Source organism: Podarcis filfolensis (assembly GCF_964270895.1).
Source record: "Podarcis filfolensis genome assembly, chromosome: 4".
In the NCBI taxonomy this organism is placed as follows: domain Eukaryota; kingdom Metazoa; phylum Chordata; class Lepidosauria; order Squamata; family Lacertidae; genus Podarcis; species Podarcis filfolensis.
The window spans coordinates 34298791-34317812 of NC_139607.1; the positions used below are offsets into that span (position 1 = coordinate 34298791).

General features: G+C 43.5%; 1 protein-coding gene and 2 long non-coding RNA genes across 3 annotated transcripts in view; 2 read left to right on the forward strand and 1 right to left on the reverse strand.

Annotated features, from left to right (window-relative positions):
• LOC310761280 overlaps positions 1–568 on the forward strand; it is a 10837-nt gene extending 10269 nt beyond the window's left edge. Inside the window, exons 2-3 of the long non-coding RNA XR_014547306.1 lie at positions 109–167; positions 454–568. This is a non-coding gene — a long non-coding RNA (uncharacterized lncRNA). The remainder of the gene's footprint in view (positions 1–108; positions 168–453) is intronic.
• The window catches only part of ASMTL (acetylserotonin O-methyltransferase like), a 22662-nt gene extending 9323 nt beyond the window's left edge, over positions 1–13339 (reverse strand). Inside the window, exons 1-8 of the mRNA XM_083610711.1 lie at positions 13183–13339; positions 12348–12834; positions 10445–10576; positions 9925–9972; positions 8622–8686; positions 7561–7622; positions 4271–4379; positions 141–555 (exon numbers count right to left, since the gene is read on the reverse strand). Coding sequence (XP_083466837.1) covers positions 141–555; positions 4271–4379; positions 7561–7622; positions 8622–8686; positions 9925–9972; positions 10445–10576; positions 12348–12440 — 924 coding nt within the window. The 5' untranslated portion in view covers positions 12441–12834; positions 13183–13339. The remainder of the gene's footprint in view (positions 1–140; positions 556–4270; positions 4380–7560; positions 7623–8621; positions 8687–9924; positions 9973–10444; positions 10577–12347; positions 12835–13182) is intronic.
• A 773-nt stretch (positions 13340–14112) lies between these two features.
• LOC310761357 lies at positions 14113–15178 on the forward strand. The gene is made up of 2 exons (XR_014547424.1): positions 14113–14217; positions 14846–15178. It is a non-coding gene; the product is annotated as an uncharacterized lncRNA (long non-coding RNA).
• Positions 15179–19022: the final 3844 nt, after the last annotated feature.

A 19022-nucleotide genomic window follows, 5' to 3' on the forward strand; every position in this document is an offset into this window, starting at 1 on the left:
GTTTATTTCAAGGTCCCTGGAGCTCAAGTTATTGTCCTTAACATGCAGGCACATTCCCCAAGCCCACAGGTGCCACATTCCATAAAATTAACAAAAACTTTTTTACAGATCTATATACAAAAGAACAAAAGATGGGATACCTTTGATGCTCTGAAGCCATCCAGAAGGTGAGTGAGTTTAGCTGGGAATTGCGTTGCATTTTCTATTACTCCATTCTGACTTTCCACAGGTGTGTTGCAAGAATGACTGCTCTTTATGCACTTTTCCAGGCTGTGGGGGACTCCACCGCCGTTTCGCTTCTTAGCACCTTCAAACTGTGTGTGGTTATCTGAAGAGTCACATTCCCCATCACTTAGAATCTCAAAAGTCTCTACTGAAGGGATAGAGTCATGCTTTATGTGATGGATAGTGTGCTTTGGGGGCGGATAATATAATTCTGCTAACTTTTTGCAGAAGCGATTCAAAGGAAACCCTACCACGTTCAAGAAGTCTCCGTGAACATATTCCACTAACATTCCCCCAAGTGCCTGGATCCCATAGCCACCAGCTTTGTCCCTAGAGAGAAAGTTAAAAAAATAAATTGAAGCAGCACTTGGATGGAAAAGGATCGGGTATCTTAGTTTCACCTAGACATTATTCTGCATTACATATTTCAAAAGCTAAACATTTTGTCCAGGATCTGAAAATATAGAGAACCAAATAAAGAGTTTATGCTCAGTGGATTTTTTGTCTTGTGAAGTTGACCCAACCATGAAACTGTTTGACATTTCCCTTGAGTTTGAAAGCAGTTCAGGGGGCATAAGGGGCAGCCATTTATGAAAAACATGTCTAAAGCCTTCTGGAACTCGTAAACTAGTGTTGCATTTTGGACTCACAGTTGCCCATGGAGACGCAGGTCAATTCTGTGTCCACAGCAGCTGTCTACCAGCTCCATCTAGTATGCCAGCTGAGACCCTACCTGCCCACCGGCTGTCTTGCCAGAGTGGTACATGCTCTGGTTATCTCCTACTTGGATTACTGCAATGCACTCTATGTGGGGCTACCTTTGAAGGTGACTCAAAAACTACAACTAATATAGAATGCGGCTTCCAGACTGGTGACTGGGAGCGGCCGCCAGGACCATATAACCTCAGTCCTAAAGGATCTACATTGACTCCCAGTACGTTTCTGAGCACAATTCAAAGTGTTGGTGCTGATCTTTAAAACCCTAACGGCTTCGGCCCTGTATACCTAGAGGAGTGTCTCCACTCCCGCTGATGTCCAGCTCCAAGGGTCTTCTGGCTCATTGCAAGAAGTGAGGTTACAGGGAACCAGGTAGAGGGCCTTCTTGGTAGTGGCGCCCTCCCTGTGGAACACCTTCCCATCAGATGCCAAGGAGATAAATAACTTTATGACTTTTAGAAGGCCTTTGAAGTCATCCCTGTATAGGGAGGTTTTAGATATTTGACATTTTATTGTGTTCTTATATTTTGCTGGAAGCTGCTTAGAGTGGCTGGGACAACCCAGTCAAATGGGTGGTATGGTATTACTACTACTACTACTATTACTACCAGGTCTGAACCTGGTTAACTTCAGCAACTCTGTGACAACAAGAGCACCTAGGACATTCATTATGACTTTTTGCTAACTCATAATACTATATGGAGCCTTCAAGAGCCCAGATGCAGAAAACAGTCAAATGGCTTAATTAAGAATGCATCTGTGGCATAATAGTATATAGGGTTTTCACAGCTATTTATAGCCTTCTAGGCACAATTCAAAATGCTGGATTTGGTGTATAATGCTTCTAATTCCCTGCTCAGTGACTAGCAGGCTCAGCAAGACCCAAGGGCCAATGTAGCATCTAAACAACATGTCTTAAAGGTGACACTTAACTCTGCTTCAGCAAAGTAACGCTGCTGTTAGCTGGTATGTTAACTGCTTAAGAAAAGAAGATCAGCATAACAGTGTTCTAGAAGTAGGTGTGGCTTGTTTCTCTTTCTCCTTCAAGGAAGAATGTAGTGTTAAGAACCCCCCAATTTTTGCTTCATATCCACATACATAAGCAGACATCTATTTTTATATCTGTGCCGGATGGGGTGATAGGAGCTAGAGGAGTAGATAAATCAGTTTCAGTACACACTTTCATTACTCTTAATGGAAGGCAATAAATCCAGGAAGCCCTTTGGATTTTACCACTGCTCACAGAAGGAGAAGAAACGGTACACAGTCATCTAAAAATAAATTCAGTTGTGGAGAACACATAAGCTTGCCTAAATTCTTGTTGCAAAAGTATTTTCCCCCTTTGTTCTAGTCGGGTAGATAGAACTGTAAGGCCCTAATGTGCCATGCTGAGGCTGATTTCTAAACCCATAGGGTTTGGGTCATTCTGTTTAAAGGCTGATTGACTTCTGTTTCATTTTGAGATCTCATGAACTTTTGACCCGTCTAAAGCACACAAGTTTAATTATGGGCAAGCCACAAAATCCTGGCAGGAAGGGAATCAGCTAAATCCATCGCCAATCCCTCCCAAACACTGTGCCAGGGCAGCATTTGCTTATTGATTTGCACAGAAAGATCAAGGCCTGAACATCTGTAGCCTAAACATCTCTCTCGGTTGCAAGACTGAAGTTCATCCTAAAAATCCCTAGCATTTACTATGCAAATGACACAATTCTGATCAGTCACATGCTCTCAACAAAGATTTAAAAACACGCTAGTTTGAGCACTAAAAAAAAATAAATCAGAATTTCCCACCGGCAAAAATGGCAATACAAAGGTCTGTATAGTTAAAGCTATGGTTTTCCCAGTAGTGATGTATGGAAGTGAGAGCTGGACCATAAAGAAGGCTGATTGCCAAAGAATTGATGCTTTTGAATTATGGTGCCGGAGGAGACTCTTGAGAGTCCCATGGACTGCAAGAAGATCCAACCTATCCATTCTGAAGGAAATCAGCCCTGAGTGCTCACTGGAAGAACAGATCCTGAAGCTGAGGCTCCAATACTTTGGCCACCTCATGAGAAGAGAAGACTCCCTGGAAAAGACCCTGATGCTGGGAAAGATTGAGAGCACAAGGAGAAGGAGACGACAGAGATGGTTGGATAGTGTTCTCGAAGCTACCAGCATGAGTTTGAGCAAACTACGGGAGGCAGTGGAAGACAGGAGTGCCTGGCGTGCTCTGGTCCACGGGGTCATGAAGAGTTGGACACGAATAAATGACTAAACAACACCAAAGTTTGGTTAGCAACCAGTTGCATCTTATTTTTTTAGTCACCTAGATATGACACACAGATACCAACATAAGTGAGGTGTTCACAGGCACTAGGAATTCTGAGCTCCCTGCCTTCCTAAAGCAGTTCCCTGTGATGTCTCCAAAAAGTCAGAGACCTTTGATACAGAGGGGGAAACTACAGTCAGGATGGGGCATCTTGTATGCCCCAAGGCAGTTTTTAAAAATCATCATCCAATGTGATGTTGGTTTTTCGGGGACCTTGAAAAACCATGTAAATTCAACAGGCTCATTTTTAGTTCTATTGGATGAGACTTTCACCCAAACCCCACAGAAAAAGGAAGTATGTGTATGTGTGTGACTGGTGGAAGAATAACCCAAGAGAGAGAAGCCACCTTGAGTCCTGTCAGGAAAAAAGGCAGAGAATAAATAAATACAATAATAATAATACCCACAGGCTCCAAAAGATCCAGCCCTGGCCTAGATGCTCAAATCATGTTTAATAATGCACAGGGTAACATTTAGGAAGGATGGGGGGGGGGCAAACTCCTCTTCACTTTGATTTTCAGGCCACATGTGGTTATTCTTCAGGAGAACCTATGTTTTTGGCAATTTGTTCTATGCCCCTGTATGACTGTCACATACAACTAAAGTATGTCTGCAAAGCTGAAACATCAAAGGCACAAATCCAGTTTTCCTCAAGATAAAAAAAAAGGAGGGCAAGAGAGAAACTGGCTGTCTTGATAACAGTGTTATATCTATGATGCAGACTAAACAAATGCTTTTGATATATCCTGTTTTCCACATTCATTTTTTAACATATAGTAGGCCTTTGAATTCTGCTACCAATTTTTTCCTGCCCTCACCCTCAAAATCCAAAACTGTTCCCTCTCACTCTTGCAAATGACAAACCAAACATATTATTTTATGCAATGTTGCATATTCCCAGACTAAACTCCCTTTTTGTTTCATGTGCTACATAAACAGCCAGTTTTCCCACACAACAAGCCATCTAGAGTGATTAGGTCTGCATTCAAATCTGCTCCCAACTATTGTGCTTACATGGGCTCACCACTGTGAATATACTCCCATAAGAGTTCTTCGGAGAGTGCAGAAAACTTAACTTTGGTTTCTTCATAGAAATCTGTGACTTCAGTCTCTAGCTGATTATCTAGAAAAATAAAAACCACTGGTTAAAAAAAATGACATATCTGATGAACACCAGCAGTTTTAAAGCAGTTTTATTATGAATATGTTACACTGCAATCAGTAGGCCTGCATTTCCAAATTCAAATCCAAATTATGCTGCAATGAATACATGGATCTTATACACATAAATGTGCTTCCAGTTACTTCAATAAAATGAGATGCTAGTTTATAAATATCCCTCTAAATATTGGTGAGGCATTTGATGCAATCTGTTGAAAACTGGCTTTATATTTCTCTTGCCCTTCAAGTCAAGGATGTTCTTCTGTACTGATCTTCAGTGCAGATCTTTGTTAACATTCTGGAGGCAGCAGCAATATACAATGAGCTAAATAGCTGCAGCATAGATTGGTGCAAATGATAGTGGAAGAGAACCATGTTACAAACATTATTACAGACTGAAGGAACATCATAATTTGGCGTTAACTTATATGCTCCTCAGTACCAGCATGCGTAGTTTAATAAAAACAAAACATGCTTTCCAAAGGCTCTCTTACTCATTTAAATGGGATAAAATGCAAAACAGTGGGATAAGTTATATTTGGCAGCTGTACCACGAACTCTTTTACACAGGATTGGGCATACTCAAGTAGGCTTTTGACTCTCTCTCCTTTGAACTAAAGGCACATTAAAAACTGCTTTTAAAAACATGCTTCATTTTTTATTTTATTTTTTAATGGGTAGCCTTTGGGTACAGAGGGCTCCTTTTTGAGAAACAACTCCAAAACAAAAACAAAAACCCAACCTTTGGGCATGTGAAATAAGTTGTGCAGATCTTTGGAGACTAGCCTTTGTTTTGCATTAAAAAGAGAAAATCTTATTCAGGTTGAAATGTTATCATTATCCGGATAATCAGTTCTGGTACCCACCCAGAATCTACAGCATGTTTCCCAACAGTCAACACTAAACTCTTGGTGCTACCGCTGGAGATGAAGCCCATTGCAGGGCCTGTGAGTTAAAATCCACCTGCCTCCTGGGCAGAGCTCCAGAGAAACTATCATCGTCAGAGTTGGAAATGAGCTTTGCTTTCCACCCAGCCCAGTCTGCAGCACCTTCTCAAACAGTCACCATTATCGCTTTTGGGAGAAGGAGCAGCATCGCTGGACCTGGGCTGCCTTGTGGGATGTTCTCCATATAAACCAACAACAACCCCCCATCAATTATGCAGCAGCTCTTTTAATGCACAACTAGGCATTTCGAAGGTAGCTGCCTGGCAAGAGCACTGTCCATTAGATATATTTTTGTATCAGTGCTACGGCTTGCTTGTTGCTGCATCATTTTCATTTAGTTTGGCCTCTTTTATCCCACAGAACATTTGATTTCCTAAGCCGGAAAGCCTTTTGGGAGCAGGCATATTAGCACCAAGGAAAAACTACTGAAAGCCACTTTTGAGTCTTTAAGATAGAAATCAAATGAATAAATACAACTTTATTGTTCTGGGGCTATGATATGACTTTAAACTCCTCAATGCTGCAACATTTGGAGTTTATCCCCTGTTTTGACAAACATTGTGGCTGTGATCCTATACATATTTTCCTGAAAGTAAATCTCCTTAATCAATGGGATTTGCCTGAGTAGACCTTCAGGGCCGCAATGCAATGCAATGCAATAATCCATTTTATTTTGAGGGGCAAGGATAGAACATGGGAACAAGACATGTTCAGTGGGAATGCATGTATCGGGTTGCTGTGAAAAGGCAAAGATTCTGATTTATGCTGGTGATACTGACTGCATGTTCTGTTTGGTGCTTCTGGGCTGCCTTCAGCCACTAGAACAATTCTAGTTGTCTGCCTACAATCACATCTGATTCTGCGATTTACTGCCATTGTGTTCATGTGAGCGGGGAGTAAATAAAGGTTGACGTCACCTTGCCAAAATAATCACCTAGGTTGGCTTTACTGTCTTTTGCCTGATCAATCATATGCTCCTCAGTGACCTTCAATTGAGATCAGCATTTGGGGGAAAGGGGATTAATTACTGGGAATTTCTGGAAAGATAAATACATGAAACTGGGTCACGGTGTGAATGTCAACACGTTTGCAAGCAGAATCAACATGGAAGTTGTCAAGCCAAGTCACAGCCAGCAAGGCAACAAATTGGCAAGGACAACAGATACAAACCCTAACTCAAAGTGTTTTACTATGAATAGGAAGTTGACAGTGCCCAGTTCTATTATAGTTAGATTCAATTTATTTCTAGATCTGAGACCTGCTTAAAATGCTTGCTATCATTTTGCCTGTTACTGTGTTAGTTCTCCCAACCTTCCAGTGTCAATTTTGGGGTGGCACGTGGTTTGGGGAGATGGGGTCCCACTACACTAGCAGACATCCTTGAATACAGCCCTTTGTGTTTTCCAGCAGATGCCACAAGCCTCTACAGAAGCCACTGAGGTGCCATCACATACCCTTTGGGCTGGGGTGTCTGATATCCACCCACTTCAAAATGAATTCTCAAGAAGAATTTGGATTTGATATCCTGCTTTATCACTACCCGAAGGAGTCTCAAAGTGGCTAACATTCTCCTTTCCCTTCCTCCCTCACAACAAACCTCTGTGACGTGAGTGGGGCTGAGACACTTCAGAGAAGTCTGACTAGCCCAAGGTCACCCAGCAGCTGCAAGTGGAGGAGCGGAGGAGCGAACCCAGTTCACCAGATTACGAATGTACCACTCTTAACCACCACACCACACTGGCTCTCAACACTTCTAAGCAATTCCATTCATCACAAAGTGCTGTCCTCTAAAAACACTGGGTGCTATCCAACTCAGAGCAGACCCACTGAAATATGAATGGACTTAACTCAGTCATGTTCATTAATTTGAATGGATCTACTACGAGTAAAACTTAGTCGGCTATCACCCAATGTACTCCTCAGTGTGAACAAAGAGAGAAAAGCCAAACTCCTGCAGTCTTCCGATGCACGCAGACACTAAAGTCCCCCACTTGGTGACTTTCAAATGAGGTTAGACTGCAAATACCATCATTCCTTACCCTAATGGCCATATTGACTGGGGCTAATGGGAGTTGCAGCCCAACAACATTTGGAGGCTTCTGGGTTGGGGAAGATTTCACTGACAAGTAAGTAGGCTACAGGGTCAAATGAGTCTTTGATTCACCACGAGCACCTGTATTCGTTCTTACCAATTACCTTTACTGCTGCAATGAACAATCGCGACACCCGTGAAAACACTGTGCTCCTTGCCACTTAGCCTGCGAGGAAAAACAGATATATTTAGGCTGCAGCCAATTTGCACTGATTTCTTGGAAATCTAACACTTGAATTTGTTTGAAAAACAAATTCTGCTTATTTATGAACGATGTAGCAATGTTGGCAATCTACTCAATTTTATAGCCTTACAAGCCAGGCAAAGCTAAGCACTTCACTTTGATTCTGTTTTATTCTCCCACCAAATTGAATGGGGCTTCAAAGTCCTTGACTTTGGCTGGATTTTGTTTACATTGATTGCTACCTCTGAACTGAAGTACTACTGAAAACATGAAAAAGGCATGAGAACCAGGCACAAAATGATGCCTTTCTCCCCTTATCTAAATGAAAAACAGACATAAAATTTGAAAGCATTGGTGAGAAAAACTAACTGGTGTGCTATGCTTTGGGGTTGGTTACCTCTGACTCTGATGGACGTGAGGTCTCATTTTATGTTTTTAACCATTAGATTTATAAACTACTTAATCATGAAACTCTCTAAGCAGTGCACATAACAAAATATTGGTAAGTTCTCTTCTAATGTGTGACTAGGAAGAGAAACTTTTATAGGAAACTCAACTATGCAATAAATAGCCATGGTCAAATTAGGTCCAATTTGATTACGCAAAACAATAGGTCGAAGCATGGATTAAAATAAAAGCTTGATGCTTTCACAAAAATGTATCACAGCCTGCCTGCTGTGATTCACACACAGGTGTGTTTATGGTTGTATTTGACAAGCAGATTTAAAAAGTGATCCAGAGATTCAACTGAAACAGAGCTAGCCTCTTATGAGCTGTGGGAATAACTACACAAGAAATGCAGGTAACTGTAATAGATGCATTTCCCCAACAAATGAAACTACATGCTTATCATTCTTATGAAGGGCAACTGAAAAGCATATCCCAATCAAGTAATTTTTCATTTGCTTTCCATATCCACAAATAAGGCCGACAAAGGCAGTATAACATGGTTAGAAATAAGCAGTGATCTGAAGTACAAACTTTGAAAGCATCCTATATGCATCTTGTTTGTCCACTGGTTTCTCCAAAATCTGTTCTTCTATTGTCTGAAATGGGAATAAATATATTTAAATATGTATATTTGCATACACTTGTCAAGGGAAAGCCTAGTTCTCTCCCATAGAAGAGTTGCTACTTGAGGTGAAATAAGGACATAGGAAGCTACTTTATACCAAGTCAGTCCAATGGCCTATCTAGTTCAGTGTTGTTGACACTTACAGTATTGGCAGCAGTTCACCAGCATTTCAGACAAGAGTTTTTACTATCCTGCTCTGGACTTTTTGCATTTAAAGTGCCGTATTTTTTGCTCTATAAGACGCACCAGACCACAAGACGCACCTAGTTTTTGGAGGAGGAAAACAAGAAAAAAAATATTCTGAATCTCAGAAGCCAGAACAGCAAGAGGGATCGCTGCGCAGTGAAAGCAGCAATCCCTCTTGCTGTTCTGACTTCTGGGATAGCTGCGCAGTCTGCATTCGCTCCATAAGACGCACACACATTTCCCCTTACTTTTTAGGAGGGAAAAAGTGAGTCTTATAGAGCAAAAAATACGGTATCTACTGTACAACTCAAGCTACAGTCCTTCCCCACTTAAACTCCTTTTCACCCTGGGATATTTTTACATATTAATGATTAGCTACTTTGCTTTCTGTCTGTGTACAAAGCGCCTAAAGTAAACACTGCAGGTGATAAGCGTTTAATTCCATGCACAAGTAAAAGCAGGAAGTCTAGGAAAGAGCTATTTAAACCCTGGAGTTAAAAAAAGCACATTGATGGAAGCTTGGGCTGGATGGTTTGGCATACCCAATTTCTATTGTGCAATTATAAGTACATGCAACTTCCGCATTCCGAAAAAAATGTGTTCCTAGGAAATTGTTCATTAGGTGAGTGTTTGCATGACGAGCTGACAATTTCCATTATTTCCTGACAATTTCCATTATTGGCTGCAGCCAATCAGCAAAAGAGAGACAAAAGAAAAACTGATTTGTCCCATCCCTCCTGCTCTCTGATTTGTCTGATCTCTCCCCCATCCCTCTCTCCTTGATTTCTGCCCTAAAACGATTGCCATCAACCAGCAAAGCACAAACAAGTAAGGAAGTGGCAAACTCTGGCTGTTCGGACACCTGAATCAGTGGGGTGTGTCGCATGGTTTGGGAACAATTCTTTCTGTTTGGATAAGTGAATTTCTGTATTCCGAGTGAAAGCGGCACCTGCGTGTGTTGATAAAACAAGAGTTGTTAATTAGAGAGATTCTAGTTTTCAGCTGCTGGTGTCTATGACTTACCACTATGGTGTCTGCCCCTATAACGACATCGGGTGTTCTAAGATGTTTCTGAAAAAATAAAAATGCATTTTGTCCAGTTTTCCACCTTAACCATAACTTAAACTAACAGTTGGGAAATTAAACAGCAAGTGGGGAATAAGCACAATAGAAGCAATCTTGAACTGATTTAGACTGCATCCAGCTTTCCCATCAACCATTAAATAAAACAGTTATGCTAAAGGTGTCACATGAGGGGGTTCTGTGAGGACTTGGCACCTGCTTGGTCCAATCCCTAGTGCACAACTATCTGGAACAGGAAGCCTTCCTGTACTACTGTACTATAGATTAAATGTCACATGGACACAACTAATTGTTTGCATGCCCCATCTCAAACACTCATGCACTTCTGTAGTTAAATAGTTCGTTGTTAATAAGCCAAGTTCAATAAACCAAGATGTAGGGATCTGGACTGCAACAGCAAAGAGTTTGACAGCATTTGTAAAGCATCGTCTCAGGCAACGGAGGTCCGTATATGGCTTACCAGGTGCATTCTGTTTGCCACTTCAAGTGCCTTTTGCCTTGCAGTTTCTACAGCATATTCAAAAGGAGCTGCGAAAGATGACTTCTCAAGCGTCTCTTTGAACCAGGAGGGAACAACTTCAAACCGGAGGCCCTGTTAGAGACACTAAGTTATTTCAGCAATAAATCTTACAAAACTTGAAGGCTATGTGGATGCTCTCTGCTTAAGGCGCTGGTGGAGGGACTATTGAACTGGCTAGAGGCTACTGAAAGCATTTATCTCCATGACTCTGGGAAACCAGCTGTTGGAAATCACGGGAGGGGAGAGCTCTTTTGTGCTTGAATCCTGTTTGCAGGTTTCCCACAGGCATCTGGTTAGCCACTATGAGAACAGGATGCTGGCTTAGAAAGGCCATTGGCCTGATGTAGCAGGATCCTTGCCTGATCTATTGTCTAATCCTCTTTTAAAGGTAAAGGGACCTCTGACCATTAGGTCCAGTTGTGGCCAAATCTGGGGTTGCGGCACTCATCTTGCTTTATTGGCCGAGGGAGCCGACATACAGCTTCCAGGTCATGTGGCCAGCATGACTAAGCCGCTTCTGGCGAACCAGAGCAGTGCACGGAAACGCCGTTTACCTTCCCACCGGAGCGGTACCTATTTATCTACTTGCACTTTGATGTGCTTTCGAACTGCTAGGTTGGCAGGAGCAGGGACCGAGCAACGGGAGCTCACCCCGTTGCGGGGATTCGAACCGCCAACCTTCTGATCAGCAAGTCCTAGGCTCTGTGGTTTAACCCACTGTGCTACCCGCGTCCCTTAATCCTCTTTTAAAGCCATCCGAATTGGTGACCATCGCAGCCTCCATTGGGAGCAAGTTGCACAGCTGGACTAGTGGATCAAGTACTTTCAAAGACTTCAAAATGTGTGAGAACTGAATGCACCTTTGAAGACCTGCCATCTCATTGCACTCTGTGCCACTGACTTTCCCCCCCTTCCCTCCCCCCTGGAATGTTGTGGGGTGGGTGGGAGCTGTCTTTAGTGCAGCCTGCTATCCTGGGTCTGAGTCCAACCCATGGTGAATTTGCACAACAGCACGTTCATTTCATCTCACAAACTATTTTACAGGCTGCAGACATGAACTTTCCATCGCACTCAACATCCATTTATTTCCTCACCGCACTTTTAGCCAGATGAACTTGAAAACTTGCTCATTTCTTTAGATCTTGCTTTTGAATCGCCACCCCAATAACTGACACAAAGGTTTGTCTGAATTTTTTGTCCCCTTTGAAACAGAGGCTCGTCCAAACGACAGGTGTGCTATTTGTGGCTGGGGCAGTGGCTCTAACACATGCCGAGTAGGATTTTAGGACACTAATATATCCTGAGCACTTCATTGCTGCTTCCCAGGACCAAAAGTGGAGGGCTGTGTGTGAGAGAGTGAGAGCGGGCGAGAGCGAGAGAACATTAAGCCCTGGCTCAGAGTAGGGTTGCCACAAAATGAACTTGTTTTGCGGGGGGGGGGGCAGACTTTTTGGGGGGGAGCAGAACTGCAGATTTGTATTATTTTTTTCCTGATAAGTAGTTGGGAAGAAAGTGGCTGCCAATGGGATTCTCAGCGTCCCCTCCCTCTCTCCCTCTTGAGCTGTCAACCTGGCAGGCAGGAATTCAAGCGGTGCAGCCAAGATGCAGTCATGGGCTGTTTATTAATATCGTTACAAATTATTTATCAATCGCCTTCCAAACCCCCATCTCAAGGCGACTTACACGTGAAGGCGCCACCTGTGTGCAGCCGCCCAAAACGCAGCAGCCCCCCTGGCGGAAAGGAAGGCAGGGGCCACCCGGGGGGCGGGCGGTGCCAAGCGGGGCGCAGGAGCCGCGAGAGCGAACAGGCTGCCCCGGCGCGCAGCGAAGGCGACACACTCACCGCGTTGGTGAGGATCTCCTGGCGGCGCGGAGAGGCGCTGGCCAGCACCACCCTCTTGTGGACCAGCTTCCCGATGACGGGGTTCAGGACCATGGCTGCGGCGGGACCGGACGGCCGCGGGAAGGACGAGCCGACGGAGAGGAGAGGAGGGAGCCAGCCGGCGCCTTTATCGCGGCGCACTTGGGGGAAGCGGCGAGGGGCGGAGTCCTCCAGGGTCTCCTCCCCAGTTTGCGCGGAGGGGAGGGAAAGGAGGGACAGAGCAGCTTCTCCTTCCTTCTCCCAGTAGGCGGCTGTTGCTACTGTGGCTTAGGAAGGACGTTTTTCATGCCTTGTAGATGCGGGGAGGGGGGGAGTGCCCTAGAGATTATTGATCAAATAAGGGGCAATATCTGTTTGAAACACAGCAGTATCTCAAGGGGGTGGAGGTGCATTTAAAAACGCAGCAACTAAGCATGGCATTGTTTTCTATTTCTGTCACTTGGTGGCACTGGGCTTAAAGGTAAAGGGACCTCTGACCATTAGGTCCAGTTGTGGCCGACTCTGGGGTTGCGGCGCTCATCTCGCTTTATTGGCCGAGGGAGCCGGCGTACAGCTTCCAGGTCATGTGGCCAGCATGACTATGCTGCTTCTGGCGAACCAGAGCAGCGCACGGAAACACCGTTTAACTTCCCGCCAGAGCGGTACCTATTTATCTACTTGCACTTTGATGTGCTTTCGAACTGCTAGGTTAACAGGAGCAGGGACCGAGCAATGGGAGCTCACACCGTCGCGGTGATTCGAACCGCGACCTTCTGAATGGCAAGTCCTAGGCTCTGTAACCCACAGCGCCACCCACGTCCCTAGGCTTAGTCGTCTCCAGTTAAGGCTAAGCAGTTCCTTATTCTGTTCTTGCTGCAGAATGAGGGGGTTTTCCTTCCAAGGCAACCACAGCAAAGCATGCTCGACTTTAGTTGGAAAATAAGCACCACCTAACCCCAGCCACGTTTGGAACAAGAGGACAGTCTCCCATTCCGGGGTTCAAATTGGGAATCTGCTTTGGAATGCAGGATGTTTTCAGTCCCACGTTTTATAAGGGAAGGAATCCCCACGAGAAGGTGCAGGAAAAATCTTTGTAGACGACTTTTATAAATCTACAAACAAATATGACGAGTCCATAGCACATGAAAATCAGCAAATCTCAAAAGAGTCTACCTTGGGACCAGCGACAGTAGGGAGAATTTATATTCTGGTGACCAGGAAAGCAACCAAGGAGCTGGGAAACCTCTTGACTCAAAGATCCCCCTCACCATGAATTAACAGAGTGGTCTTAATTTAAGTAAGAAATTATTCCGCAGTATCGGACGTCACCACACCTCTGCCACACAGTAATATGGAGATAATAAATGCCTTTCCCCATAGAGTTGTTATAAAGCTTTTCATTTTTAGAAAAGAGATGCTGGACTAGATGGATCCTTAGTCTGATCCACCAGTACTACTGAATCAAGTTGCTGTAATTCAAAGTGGTGTTGAAACCCAATGGAAACAACTAAATATTTGTTTATTTATGTATTCGTTTCTTTCAAATCTTGTTCGCTCATTCCTTTGGAACTGGCAGCTTGGAGTGTTTATTGCCACATTTTGTACGCAATCTTTGCATAAGCTTACATCTAACAAAAAAGTGTCTTTTCAAAGTGCCAGAATCATACTGGTATTCAAATGCATACTGCCTCTGAGCAGTTGCCAAATGTTCCAAATGGCCAGTACCCAGCAGTTGCTACAGTGCTCAGACCGGCTTCACTCTTCTCAGGTCTTCTCTGAGGTTAGGCACACAAAGAGAAAGCCCTGGGGAAACTCCTTGTGTACCAGAGACTGGTTGAAGAACTGATTTCATGTAGGTGCATATATGCAGCACCCCTCAGTTCCCCACCAACACAGCAGTGTTTTCTCAGATAAGAACAAATTTACTTTTATTTCCTTTTGTCCTGTCTGAGAGCCACTTGGCAGGCTTTTCACATTGTGTGTGTGTGTGTGTGTGTGAGAGAGAGAGAGAGAGGGGGGGGGGAGGGAGAATGAGGATTAAAGTCAGAAAGGATTCTGTCCTGAACAGTAGCTGTATTGGTCTGTTGCACCAAACTTTCTTTCAAGGGTAGAATGCGTAACTTTGGTTGGCTCATACCTGACATTTTAACAAAGAGAGGGAAGGGAGAGGAGCATAGGAATGCAGAGGAGGAGTGGACAAGACAAGAGTCCAATTATCTGCATGAAGGGGGTCCATGCAACAAAAGGGGTTGTACGGTTGTGCAATTTCTTCGCCCCTGGGGAAGTCTGATTCCTGGCACTTATGATTGCAGGTACAGCAGACTTTTCCATTCCTACGTCTCAAGGGGGAAATGCAGAATTTGCCCTAGAATGATGGCATTGTTTTAGCTGCACATCACTATTTGCTCAAATTTTAGGAGATGTCCATATGATACTGTGCCTAACTATCTACCTGTTATCTTTTGTCTGTTTTTCTCCAGCATGCCTTCTATCACCAGCCTTCCCAGTACCAAAGCTCCAGTTCCACCCCAGGCACATTATGGCTCCTTTCCGGTACAGCTGTTGTGCAGGGTGTCCTGTTTTCAACTGGGTGCTTTTGTCCTGGCTCTTATCGGCTGAATTATGGAGCATCTGCTCCACAGCCAATCTTGAATGGAGAGTGTGGCAGGTTGAGAACATCATGGGCAGCAACAAACCTGGCATTGAAGGAATTGAGATCTGGGGCACCTGTTCCGTGTGTAGAATTACGATGAAGAAAATCAACATTATATGCATACCATTAAACAATGAGGAATCCCTACCCTCTGAAATAATCATTGCCCAGGACTTGATGCCATTGGCCTCAATTGCTAATGCGGTGACCGTTTTTTGTATGGCCTTTGCGCTATATAACATCTTTAAGCCTGGAAAACACGACAATTTCATCGCTACCTTCTTGTGTGTGTTTGCAGTCCGTTTTACAGAGAATACTAGCCAAGCCTTTGAGTGCCTGTGTGCTGCTCTCAGCCCTGGCTAGCAAGAACAATGATCAGGGATACTCGGCTTCAGTGGTCCAGAGAGACCTAGGCCGCTTCCAGCTTTAGGCAGAATAAAAAATTAAAAAGGATGGAACACAAAACAAAATAGCGCCACACACCAAAGAAGTATGACGTAATTAAATATGATGAAATATCTGTGAACCATGTCTTTTACCAAATCATATCTCTCATTTGCTTACATTTTCAGCTCTAAGCTAAGAGTGTGTGCCACATTTTGGTCTGCTGCAGGTAGAAACAAGTTGAGAGAAGAATCAAATACCAAAAAATTAAGAAGTGACTAAATCTAAGGCCCACATAATTGTATGAACTATAATTTTGAACAGATCCATGATTATCTTAGAGTCCTGTAAAGTTTTCAGTTTTTAGGCTTCCAGAAGGTTGGGTTTTCTGCCACATTTCACCAGATCTTATTTTATTTTATTTTATTGCTGCCATAAATACAATTCTGCCCCTTACAGCTTTCCCACAGTGATTTGCTGTTAGGAATGACTTTGACAGAAGACCACAGGTATTTAGGAACAGATTTCCCTGTACAACACAGTAAAATTGTTATCTATACAGACTGTGCTCTCTGTGTCTATAATCCATACTGTGAAAGGAAAAATACATTACACATTTGTAAAAGTCAACAGTTTCATAACGAAACCTTGGACGTAGTAATCTTTGACCTGCGTATCCAGCCTAGGCCACTACTTTCCTGATAACTCCTGGTGTCATTGTTCTCCATCTCAGTCAACTTGCTCACTTCATCCTTTGGTTTCTCAAAATTTGTTCTGGAGTAAGTTATAATGATTACCTGTCAGGGTCACCTGGTCCCTGTGTTAGCTTATTAGACATGGTTTACTTTGTTGACATTGGGGTATTTGAACTTTTCCATAGAAAGCCTAGCAGGGAGGATTTTGTTTCCTAACACAAACTTATTTTTGCTTTTTGCTTTGCCAGAACATAGCAACATAACAGTTGTATAGAAAAGCATACAGTTACTTTATTATTTCATTATTATTTATTTTAAAGCATCTTTGTCCTTCACACCCCAAAACACTCCCAAATGTCAGCTTACAAATGTCAGTTCCTGCCCGCAGGATTACGATTTCTATTCCGCTCATATCTCATCAAGGCTCTCCAAGGAACTCAAGGTGACAGAAACACAGGCAGATTTAGGGACCAGTTCTCTTGCCCCGGGTGCAAAACTGAGAGGGTGCCACAGGGGGCAATACAACAATGATGAACTATGGAAGGTGATTCTGTGAGATGCGAGGGGGGGCATCAAATTTGGGTGTTGCACAGGGAGCCACTGAAAGTCCACCAAAGTCTACCACTGACATAAGTGATTTTCACTCTCCTTGTAGCCTCTCACCAACCCTGTGAGATATGGAAAGCTTAGTGGGTCTCTCACTGAGGACTCAGCTACATTGGCAAAGAAAAAATGCTTTATTTTCGTTGTTTATGCATTCTAACACAGTGGCACCAGATGGCGCTGTGGAGTTTTGCTTTTTGCTCCCCTGATTTCTCACTGAGGACTCTCACTGCTGAAATTTGAGATTCTGAGGTCTGCCACTGGGATGGTGGTGGGTGTAGCGGAATTTGTAGAATACAGTAGAATCTGTAGAATCCTGATTTTATTTCTAATTCTGGAAGCCTCATCTGCTGATACCTCCCTCTTGCACATGACTTTTGACTTTTTTGGCTGCATAATTGATCAAATGTGGCTGCATAATGGACCCCACATAACTGATCACATGACACGGCACACACACACACACACACACACACACACACACACCCATTTGATTGGCATTGCCCATTCAAATAGTTTATTGGGGGGGCGAGGGGGGCAGGCTGAAGGGACCTCGGCCCCCAGGAACTGGCTCCTATGCATGGTACAGAACACAAGTCTGCCCTACCTACCCAACATCTAGATGTTCTCTAAATAAAGGAGATCCAGTGGGAAATCATTTTAAATCTCCTATACAAAATATCCTAAGATATATTAACATATTTCTATCGTTTCATTGGAATAGTCATTGGAATATTTATAAACTGCCAACTCATGAAAAACTCAAGGCAATGAAATCATTAAAATATTATGAAATTATTCCTATATTACAATACACATAACACCGAATCAAAAATAAGTGTCTAAAAACGCCAGACGAAAGAAAAACGTTTCCAACCTGTGACAGAATTCCAGAACTACTACAGGTGCCTACAACTGGGAGAAAAATCACTTGGGGTTCTTCATTGAATTGACCACAAGAGGTCAGTCTAATTCAACAGTGATATTTTAAGACTATTCTTTTTTTCCTGAATCGTCTGCACTCCCATGTGGCAGCTCATTGTGGTCTTGGTTCTGCTCATGCTTGCAAAGTGCGCACAGGATTCACATGCCATCCTCATAAAAATGCTGCCACATATTATTTCCCTCTTTAATCCAGATTTACCATTTCAATAAATAGAAGCACTTGTGGAAACTTGTGGTAAATCTCAATTACATTGGGGGTGGGGGTGATGGGATGGCATTTTACTGAAGACATCATCCTGTGGACACTGTAAGAAAACCAAAAAACTTGCATGCCTAAGCACCACTCAGGTGGTTCCATGCATCAGTCTGTTGCAGACTTGCTGCACTGACATCCCATTCATTTGTTCAAACAAGTGGCTAGGCAGAAGGTATCTCTGCTGCTTCTCAAATGCAGTAGAATCAGCAAGCATTCTTTTTTATTCCCGATTGCTTAATGATAGCAACAACAAAATGTGGGCATTTGTCCTGGTTTGTTTTCAGGGAGATTAGATCACATTGGCTCTTTCAAAACCATCTGTTCTGATTTGTTTACAAGGAGGTTAGGTGATGTTGTGTTAAAGCAAGTGTTACGCCACACACTTTTCAGTGCAATTTCCCTTCACAGTCCTTATTGCAAAAAAATAAATAAATAAAATCATTCTTTTGGGGGAAGTGGTTTTGTTGCATAAGACCTCTCAATGAACTATAAGATACACTTCAACGTTCTTCAGATAGGGACATTTCTTACTGTACCCCAACTCCCCATCTCAACCCTGCCATTTTTTGTCCCCCCCCCAAGCATTTCCTATCAGAAGAAGGGCAATTCGCCACCATCACATGGGACTCAGCACACATGCCCTGTGCCATCCTGAGAAAACCCCTTAATTCTGATTTTATTTTATTTTATTCTTTGGTAGATTTACAAACACACAGAGATAAATAAGTTTTAGGAAGGGGCAAGATTAGACATGGATACCCAGGGTGGCCCTGCCCTCTGCCTCTCCCTCAGAGCCAGTTTGGTGTAGTGGTTAAGAGCAATAGACTCGTAATCTGGGGAACCGGGTTCGCGTCTCCGCTCCTCCACATGCAGCTGCTGGGTGACCTTGGGCTAGTCACACTTCTCTGAAGTCTCTCAGCCCCACTCACCTCACAGAGTGTTTCTTGTGGGGGAGGAAGGGAAAGGAGAATGTTAGCCACTTTGAGACTCCTTAGGGTAGCGATAAAGCAGGATATCAAATCCAAACTCTTCTTCTTCTTCTTCACGCAGGGCTGGGCCTTGGTGGCAGCAACCTCACCTCCTCACCTGCTCTCCAGCAACCACTACGAGCTGCTGAAGTG